The 10,586-nt window shown below is 49.3% G+C and overlaps 1 protein-coding gene across 1 annotated transcript; it reads right to left on the bottom strand.

Annotated features, from left to right (window-relative positions):
* Positions 1 to 9,601: 9,601 nt before the first annotated feature.
* Positions 9,602 to 10,195, bottom strand: GP1BB (glycoprotein Ib platelet subunit beta). The gene has a single exon (XM_035340911.1). The coding sequence runs from the start codon at positions 10,193 to 10,195 to the stop codon at positions 9,602 to 9,604; it is 594 nt and encodes a 197-aa protein (XP_035196802.1).
* Positions 10,196 to 10,586: the final 391 nt, after the last annotated feature.

Here is a 10,586-nt window from a genome sequence, read left to right as displayed (position 1 = left end):
GGAAGAGCTACATGCAAGGCAACCACCTTGGGCTGTGCATCCTTCCCTCCCAGTTCCTGGGAAGTGGATGCAAGAAGCAGCAGTGTTCAATCCCGGCTTTGCTGCTGACACGCACCGTGGGAGCAGGCACATCTCCAAAGTCCCCCCCCAGAACGGTACGTTCATCACAAGGTGGATAAGAGGATGAACAGCGCTGCAGCAATTTTAAAGGCTTTCACCATCCAGAAGGTAACTCAGACCAAATCTATGCTGAGTTAGGATGCAACGAGCAGCAGCTGGGGAGCTTACAAATCTGCTCAGGGAAGCCTTTGTGCAGCAAAAGGAGGGTGAGACATTAACACAGAATTTCTGTGATTCCTTGGCTTGCTGCTCAAGATAAGTATCATAGTCTTAAATATTTGAGGGAAATATTAAACCTAAACAAAGTAAAGTAAGGTTCAAACTGAATTATTTGCAAAGAATAGGGAAAGAAGAGAGAAGAAATAGAGGCCAGGAGACATTGGACAAGCCAAGGAAAACATTTTGAGAACGTCACGCCACTTAATGCAGTCAGATACATTTTAAAAGCAAAGAAATAGTCTTTCAGAAGTGACTGTATGGCCAAGCTGCAGACAAGAGGTATATCCTTGCCCCTGCTCTGAACCACAGATACACCCTCTCCCTCTGCCCAGCATTTTTCACTCACCAATCTCAAAGCGCTTACAGATGTTCAAACTTAGCATGCTTCCGAGATTAATTTTCTTGATAACTCTACTCAATACAACAGATTTCAGCTTTTTCCTTTTACTCACAAAGTCCCTGCAAAAGCTGCTTTGCTGTGAAGCTGAGGCATGCCTCGTGGCAGCCCACAAGTCAGTGCTCCTGCTTTTCTCTCCATTGCAAGCTCACATGCAGCAGCTCCCATCGTGTTGATGTTTTATTTTATGTACAACTTGACATAAACTGACCATATCTGGGAGGGTGCCGCAACCCCACAAAGTACCTCCCTTTCCTGCTGTACTGGACTCAGCCAGGGCTGAATTAGGCAGAAAGGTGAACCAGCATCGAAAGGCAAGGAAATCCTGGCATTCCTCTCCAAGTGTGTAACCAGATCCTCCCTCCTCTGTTATTCTTGCCACTCATTCCCATCTGTAGGAACTGCTGAGGATACAGCAAGGCCAACTCAGTAGGCAACTCAGCAATCAGCCCAGACCGAGCTCCTTGCTGTCAGGAAAACACCTTTTTTCTTCACTCTCTGGTTTATAGTTTACCCAAAAGTCTGTGTGCACGGGCTTCATCCTGAGGACTGCTTGCTGTCAGGCTGCTCTGAGCACTGCTAGCTCTGAAGCTGAACACTCTGGTGAGGTTTTTGCTCCCCACCTGAGCGAGGGAACCTTTCCCATGCAGCTCACAGCAGCAAACAGGTGGCCAGCAGTGACCTCCCTTGTGCAGGGGAAGGACCTGAGGATGGGCTAGTGTTGGCCACCCCGGGCAGCGGGTGAGGATACCTCCTGCAGCCCTGGTGCACTCCCCGCACCAATCCAACCTGCCAGTGCCAGGTGGGGTACTGCCTGCCCCACTGGATACAGGAAACTGGCAGCCCAGTCGTGGCCCAAGGATTCAGAGAGGGGTAGGGGACAGTGCCCTGCACTCTACCAAGTGTCACCTTTCCTAATGGGCAGTTGTTAAAAACCAGGGCTGAGTTTACTTAAGGCTCCTGCAGCAGGAAGGACAGCAGCTTCACGTGCCTCTTGTCTTGGGCACCGACGTGTTTCCAAACCAGTCTGTGGCAGCACGGAGTCCCCTCACGCCCTGCTGGTGCCAGCACAGCGGGCTGCAGGGACCCGGCACAGCGCAGCACCTAACAGCACCGCGCTCAGCATCGCACAGCCCAAGGAGCCCTCACCCCAGCCCCTGGGGGGCTGCACCCTGCGCACAGTGAGGGGAACCCAAGGCCCTCCTGTGCTAACGCCAGGCCCCCTGGGCTAGGCCAGCCTCCAGGGCCCCTGCCCGCTCTGCTCCCGTCAGATGCTGCTCCTGCCCTGCCCTCTTCCCCCAGCAAAAGCTGCTGTGTGATGGGCACTCAGCTGCTCCCCAGCAGGGGAGATGTTCCCGCGCTGACTGCTATTTCCTTTGAAATAGGAGGAACACGGTGGGCCCTGCACTCCCAGTGTGTCAACACGTGCAGCTCAGCACCTCCAGGGCTGCTGGGACTCCTTCCAAGAGCGGTGGATTGCTGTAGTTAATAAATTCTCAGCATCTGAGCAGCAAAAGCCCTCTGCTCTCCAGGGGAGCAACCCAAAATGCCGTCAGCCCTTCCATCAGGTGGATCCACCTGCACAACAAAATAAAGCTGTGACATAGGCCGGATCCAGCCTCTGTCAGAAATGTTAACTCCATGGAGATTAACGCTCCAGGTGGGACCACGAGCTACAGCTCCTCAACAGCAGCAGCCCACCAGGCCCTGGGGTCACTGGCAGTCCCACCAGGAGAGATCATTTACCCCATCCTCAACTTTCTGTTCCTCCGCTGTCTCGCCATGCACAAGAGGACACCCCTCAGCTGACAGACCCTCCTCACTGTACAAGGTAAAATGCTGGTGGACCCGTACACTGAATTATTATTTTCATCAGAACGCAACAAATTGTCAGAGAACGTCCTCACGGTGAGGGTGACGGAGCACTGGGACAGGCTGCCTAGAGAGGCTGTGGAGTTTCCTTCTCTGGAGATATTCAAGGCCTGTCTGGACGCCTACCTGGGCAGCCTGCTCTGAGGATCCTCCTTTGCAGGGGGGTTGGACCCGATGATCTTTTGAGGTCCCTTCCAAACCCTACAGTTCTGTGATTCTGTGATTCTGTGATTGTCAAGATGAAGAAGCAATTGGTAGAAGTAACTATTTTTAAAACAGGGGACCAAAAAACCTGTGGAAATGTTTAATATCTGTTTTCTAGTTCACGGGTATTGAAGTTCCTCCTCCCCCACCCTTCTAAGGTGGGAAACATCCCAGATAATTTCCCATCCCACAAGGATTTCACAATTTCCCATCCCTGGGAACACAGAGTGCCTGGCACGTGGGGCCCTGCAAACACCTACAGACAGAGGCAAGGCAAGGCAGGAATGTTGGAAGCCCACAGACAAGCGGTGATTACAATTACATGTATTTTTTTCCACAAGAAAGCTAGTTAACCGCTGGAACAAGGCTGGGGGGTATGCTGCCCAATTTTCATCCCATTTCCTCTCGTTTTGGCAGCACTTGTACGCTTTCGCTGGTTTTAGAAATATTGCCTTACTGTACGTAATAGTATCGCACTACCACCACGCGCATAACCAAGCGCCCTCACCCCCCAGCCGGGCCTTCCCATGCTGGATCTCACCAAGTAAGAGCCATCGCAGCAGTCTGTGAGCAGGGCCTAGCACCTCTTTGGCACCCTCCCAAGGCTTGGGGAATCCCGGCTTTACTGAAGTCAGTGGCAGCACAGAGCGGGGCTAGGATTTCACTCCCTAGCTCCCCTGCCTTCGAGTCACACACGTTTTCAGCAGCTGCATCTTCACATCATTTTCTTCCCTGCACACTCAGAACAAAAACGGAGGCACCTGCTCATTGCAGCACACAGCAGCTTGCCCAAAGAGTGACCTGACTTCTCCCACAGTGTGAACACCGCCACCCATTTCAAACTGCGCTGCGTTCCACGCAGAGCCTGCTCTCAGATACACACTGGTGGCATGATCTATTATCAAATTACAGACAATGGACGGATGCAAAAAACTCTACCTGGAGTACTGCAGGAAATCACAGGGGGATTTGCAGACTGAGGTTCAGGCACAGCACTTAGAGGGAATTTCCCTTCATTTAGGGGTAGCGAGCACAGAAATCACAGCATTGCTTCTTGCACTTCTGCAGGTTTCAGGCAAAGAGGAAAGGAAGCGAAGGGATCATTAAAACGTCATCCTTGACAGATAGTGGCAGAGGGGATGAGAGGAGAGGAAGTGAACAAGCTCACCAGTGTCTTGCTTTCAAAGCCTTCTGCACCGGATAATCAAATTAATCACTGTGGTGGTTTTGGTGCAGTTTGGCCAGCAAAGTACCAAACACAGCAAAGGAGCGAGCTGTACTTTACGTACAGCCTGAGAAATGCTGACAGCACTTGGAAGGGTGGGGAAGAGCAGGTACCAACAGAATAGGCAGCGGGGCTGGGGATGAGGCAAGAAGGATGACGACAGCGCTGGTTTGAGAACAGCCAGCACAGGGTGGAGGCTTTGGACTGGACCTGGAGGGAAGTGTTACCAGCAGAACACCACGTACAGCCGCACAGGGAAGCGGCCCTCCACTTCACAGGTTTGAACGCAGACATTCTTGCCGCAGCATCGGGTGATTTATGCAAACTCAATATGAAGCCCAGTCCCAGTGACTGTCGCTTTGTCTCACGCCCCCTGGAACACAAAGACTCGATGCTTTATCTCCCCTCTCTTTCCCTGCAAGAATCCGGGCAGCTGATCAAATATGAAGATTCACCTGAGAAAGGTACAAAATGGCCTGGGGAAAAGCCTTCATTTCACCAGCAGGTTCATTCACAGAGATCATGCCACAGCACATAAGGGGGCCATTGTTTCTGGAATAAAATCTCCATTTGAGCTCTCTACTTTGGCCATGATCAATGGGAGGGAATTAAAGTCTCATCCTGGGAAAAAAACTATTTTGCTAACACTGTGCTGAAAGATCAGGTAATGGAGATGCAGAGCAAGTGTGGGCACCCGCAGCACCTCTTGGTGAGTTTGAGAGTGATGGAGGTAAAAGCCCCTGCTGGATAAAGCTCCCAGAAATCAGGCAGAGCTTTTCACAAGGGAGGCAGCCAAATTGAGGGCTGTTATTCACAACAGGCGATATCAGTGTCAAATGGTACTTCAGCCCAGAGAATCAACGCAATTCCATCACAGCCTGCAGAACGTGACACCTGCATTTCCCTGCCACAGTTTGTCTGGTATTTTGGAATGCCAACGAGAAAGGGACTATTTCAACCAGTAGTCACGGGCTGAAAATGCAGTGTCTGCTGCTTGGACACTGCACCTGCCTTCACCCTCTCCCTAGCCCACGTCTCACCTTGGTTTTGCTAATAAAAGCAAACAGGAGATGAAAAGCTATTTGCTGCCCTCTTCCGAGCAAACCCTGACTGCATGTCAATATGGGTATCGGCTCGAGAAAGTCATTTACTCAGTGAGCAGAGCCCTCTTTCCAGGCAAAAGAGATGACGCTGTATGGCATCAAGCAGCTGTGACAGGGCAGCTTAGGAGCAATCATCAGCTGTGACAGACGGGGCGGCAGATCGGTGTTACGCAGCCTGAACAGACAGATATCCATAGAGGGCGTTCTTGGCATGTCGGTTTGTAACTCTCGGCTTAACGCGGTGGTATGGGAATATAAAGAAATACCTCCCAGCGTATTCTGTTCCCATAGTCACAAACGTTTCAGAACTGAAGCAGAGCATGAGGCACACAAAGAAATGACTAAAAAAAAAAAAAAAAAAAAAAAAAAAAAGGCTTGTAGATTTAAAGAGGGTGATTTGGTGTTTTTGATGATGGTTGGTTTGGTTTGGACTGAAACCACTCAAATCTTTTGTCTTCCAGCAGAGCTCTCTCATATCCCTCCATGGAATATATACCTTTATTTAGATACACAGTATGTATGAATGCATTATCTTCCAAAAGAACCTTAACACTGCAACCTGATGCTCTCAAAGCATTTATTCAAGACAGCTAATCGTTCATAGAAACCTATTAAATTAGAGTTTGTGCTCTCCATTCCTCTCAAAGCCTTAAAAAATAAAATAATAATAATAATATTAATAATAAAAGACTTGTGAGCCTGAGGGAGCCTCAGTTTTCATAAGCAAATATACAAAAATGTAAAAGCCATTTCTAAACATATCTGAAATAGTTCTTCTCCCATGTACCCTAGGACAGATGAGATGTCCCATGATGCTGAATTACCACTGCTTTTTTTGGCACTCTGTCTGGGATGCCCTGCATACTTCAATCCTGAAGGGGAGTCAGGGTTTTGAAGAAGACCAGGTAGCCTCAAATTAATGACCATGAAAAATGTCTTTTGCAATTTGTAAGCAACGCAACAAATCCCAGACCAGGCTGCCACCAAGGCATCTATTAAATGTTCCCACCTCGGCACACAGAAAGCACACAGCTGTAACTATGTGTGACTGGAATATGCCATTCTTCTACAGGACGTGCCTCCACAAGATCTCCAAGCACTGCTTAATTCCTGACTGTTGCACAGAATTGGTCTGTCTCAATGACCAAGCCCTGCAGTGAATGCTAGCAAATTGTTCTTTATGTGTACAAATGTGGTATTTTTATATGTATTTTATATTATATGTATGTATTTTATATGTTTTCTATTTTACAAATGAGGGGTGCAGAAACTATCAAAGTCTGTGTAAAACAACAGGGGTAAGTTCCCAGGTGTACTGTGAACCCAGTCAATTTGTTGACCCAGTCAACACTGCAGCAATCCTGAGGCAAAATATAAACCTTATCACTATAAGGAGAAGGGACTTAGAAACTGATTTTCTGTGGGATTTTTAATTAAAATTCTCTAGGCTCCAAAATCAGCTTGTTCTGCTTTCACGACTTGTTTGCTCTACAAGCCATGTAAGAATCACCATGCGGACACCTAAAAACCAGCACATTGGAAACAAAGAACAGCCACTGCGTCACCTACCAGCCATTTAGTCCTTTCCTTAGGTAGTGCTGACCTGCTTTCTAGACACCTCAGGTTTAGAGTTTTGCACCATGAAGGCTGCAAACACACTTTAGTTCAGTTTCCCTTTTTTTTTTTTTTTCAGCCAGTGTCTCTCAAAGAAAGATGCTGCTTCAAAGCACCCTGAACTTTTGGCAATGCAGCAGCCAGCCCAGTAGGCAGGCCTGGCAGCCCAGCCCTGCATGCCCAGGTGTTGGTTAGGCTTTAATACCAGGAAAGGATTTGCAAAGAAGCTTTGCAACTATTTTTGCCCTCTTTCAGCTCTGTTTCCCCTTCAAGACCACTGTGCAGCCTTGGACAGTCCCTTCCTTCAGCAGCAGCACAGCAGATCCTCCGCAGGGCAGGGGAGCAGGAAAGCATCTGTGACATGCAGCTTTCTAAGCCAGGAGAAGACAAGACATGCAGGCTCTAGATTTATGGATTAGACATGCTGCCATGGCCTACAAATCACTCTGCGCTCAGTGCCATTTATTATCACATTACTATGGCTGTTCACATTCTTCACAGGTGCAAAAGATGCCAAAAAGGCTTTTTACTTTCCATGTGCCAAGACTTAATGATGCATAGTCAGGACACTGGGGGAAGTGAAACCAACGTCAGCAGTTGTTCTGCCTTTGTGGGCACACCAAGTCCTGAAGGATTTCCAGCACCCCTCGGCAGTGCTGACAGGCAGGCAGCTGAGCAGTCGCAGCACCGGGATCGTGTCTGCTCCCAGTCCAGACTCTCCCAGCAACTGAGCCCCTTCCTGCAGCACTGTCAGTACCTGCCCACACATACTATCAACACCCTCCAGCCCAGGTAAATCCAGCAGACAATCTGCAGGCAAAACTGGGGAATCATCCCTGCCTCATTACCACGCTTGGCAGTGGCATTAAGAAAGCAAAGGTCTTTTTACACACTTTGTAAGGATCAGAAAAGGAACTTTGACAACAGGGACAAGGTAGCTAAAATAACTGCATAATTCAAAAAAAAAAAAAAAAAAAAAAAAAAAAAAAAGAGAGAAGGGCTGAAGGTAAGACAATGGGTTTTGTGACTACTTTACACATCTGCATCTTGATTCTGGGAAAAGGACACCAGAGAAGAACAAGCCAGGCTTTTTGTTCCTTGGGAAATAATAATAATAAAATAATGCTGGCATACTTAAAACCCCGAGATTTGAAAGTGTCACGGGGCCTCACAGAGCATCGATTTGGACATCTCCTCAGGGTTAGCCCCCAACAGAGCTGCCTGTCTGCTGGGCCATGGTAGTCGCTGGTGATATTGATCAGTCCCCGGCAAGAGGTACATTGGCTACAAAACCCATTAACGCCCAATCCCCAGAAAAAAATAAAAATAAAAAATAAAAAAATAATAATAAAAAAAAGGAGTGGAACTCCTTCACCCAGCCAGGCGACCGGCGTCACAGAGGGACAAGGGAAGAGAGGAAAGGGCAGGAAGAGGCCGCCATCTCACTCACCTCACCTCAGCTCTGGCTCGCCTCTGTCTTCAGCTCAGGCCACTCCTGGCTCCATCTTCCCGCCTCAGTCTCCACCTTCACACCTGGATACCAAGCGCGAGGGGTCGCCCGTCGCCACACGGCATGCTGTGGTGGCCCCGCGGCCAACCCGGCTCCTGGCCGCCCTCCCCTTTTTCCTCCCCCTCACGGCTTTCCCCTCAGCAGCCCCCCAGCCTGAAGGTGTGAAGAGGCTGCCGGCGGTGCCCGTCGGGGCCGGCCAGGACCGCTAGGGGGCGGTGGCGGCCCTTAGGGGCCTTTAGGAGCCGTTAAGGAACCGTTAGGGCCGTTAAGGAGCCGTTAAGAGCCGTTAACGACCGCCGAGGCTCGGCACGAGGCGCCCCTTCCCTCAGCGCCGCGCGCGGCCGCCGCTTCCCGCCCTTTTCCGCCTCACGGCGCGGCGGCGCTGCAGAGCGCGTGAAAAGATAATTAAAAAAAAGCCCCTTACAGCATCAGTCGGCGTTGTTTTATTTCAGTTTTGCTTTGTTACAAAAAATATTTGAGGCATAAGAACCAGCAGTGGGCATGTTAATGGGTTCTGCAGCTGGAGGCCCCAGCGAGCAGGTCTCTGTGGGGACAGGGGCGGCACCAACATGGCCCCGAGGAACCTCTGGTGCCACAGCTCCGGGCCTGGGGGGGATTTCTCAGGAACACTGGGGCCCGCTCTGACTCAGGCCAACTGAAGTCAGTATTAACGCTAGCAGTAGATTAAAAAGATTGAAGATGGGGTAAACAGGTAGGGTATTAAACGTTCCCCCTCTCTCCCACAGAAGAAAAATAAAACATACACATGAGGCAAGAAGGCGGCAAGAGGAAACATCCTTTCTGTTTTACTGATGGAAAACTGAGGCAGAAGACTTAAGTCGCTTGTCCAAAGCTACCAAAGCATTCAGTGGTAGCACCAAGGAAAGCGTATTTCTCTGTCGTACTAGTCCAGTATCCAGTTCACCATCCAGCTCTGTCCTGGCCTGCCCCAGTGCAACCACAAGCATGGTGGAAAGCACAGCTGAAATACGCTAGCACAGGAGGGACCGAGCACTGCAGCCCCTAAGAGCCTGTGAGCCATCTGAGTCAGTTCTGGTTGCTGTAATTGATGGTTTCCATAGTCTACCAAACCAGAACTACTTCCAGTTCAGCAAAGCAATGAAGATCATGCTGAAGAGTTAAAAAAAAAAGCATTAAGAAGCAAAAGATCTGTTCTTTGGAAACACAGCAAGTGCCTGATCAGTTCCAAGTCCTGCTCTGGACTGCAGTCAGGATCAGATGCTGCACTAAACGGTCCCCTCTGGGTATCACAACCCACGTGGCTTTGGCATAGCAACATCCAAGGGGGACAGGGACCCTCACTCTGCTGATGTCAATCACTGTTGTAGGGGCCAGGTATCTGCATGCTGGTGTAGATCTTGGGTGGTACTCCGGGCTTCGGCAGTCATTCTCCGAAATCTCCGCAGGTAGAGAATGATGAAGATGACCAAGATAGCCTGGACTAAAAGGAGGATGAACAGAAAGAGCTGAGAGAGGAGAGCCAGGGTGCAGTACCAGTGCTGGCATGTGGAAATGATCTCATCTTCAGTCAGATAAGCGATGATCCGGTCCTGAAGGTGAGCTGGGGAGGCACATCTCACATCCCTGTAAAAGGTCCGGTTCTGCTGCCACTGCAGCCAGGAGCGCAAATAGAGGATGTCACAGTTGCATTCCCAAGGGTTGCCCTGCAAGTGGACTGTCTGGAGGTTCTTTAGGTTGTCAAAGAGCCCATTGGGAATAGAGGTGAGACTATTGTAAGCAAGGTTGATAATTTCAGCTGATGGCCGGAAAGCAACGGGTAGTTTTGTTACAGTTAGGCCTTTTGATGTGCAGTCGATAATGTTGGTGGCACACTTGCATAGCAGAGGGCATGTAGGTATCACGAGTGGGAGGAAGCCAAGGAAGGGCAAGAAAAGAATCCCTCTGTTCATCTTCACCTGCAAACACTCCCCCACTGAGAGTGGGTGAGGTGGAGATCAGGCAAGTAGACACCACAGACTACAGAGATCTGAAAAGAACAGAGTTAAAAAAGGTGTTGTGAAAAATCTTGGTCTTTCATTACAGGAAAGGCAATACTCCTGGTCTTTCCAAACATGAGCTTGGGCAAAGATACGAGCAGATGAATGCTGGGAGGCTTAGTTGCATCCATCAAGTTAATTTTCACTAGTCCTCAGAAGTATACAAGAGCTGCTGGTACTTTCAGCATTACTACAGAACAATTTATAGGGAAGCCAAGAAAAGTCATGTCAGGAAGTAAAAAAATAGAATATGAAACTGCTCATGCCTTATCTTAGCACTGAATTACATCTGTAAGCAAAACTT

Source organism: Oxyura jamaicensis, chromosome 15, assembly GCF_011077185.1.
Source record: "Oxyura jamaicensis isolate SHBP4307 breed ruddy duck chromosome 15, BPBGC_Ojam_1.0, whole genome shotgun sequence".
In the NCBI taxonomy this organism is placed as follows: Eukaryota; Metazoa; Chordata; class Aves; order Anseriformes; family Anatidae; genus Oxyura; species Oxyura jamaicensis.
This window is presented reverse-complemented; position numbering and strand designations above follow the sequence as displayed.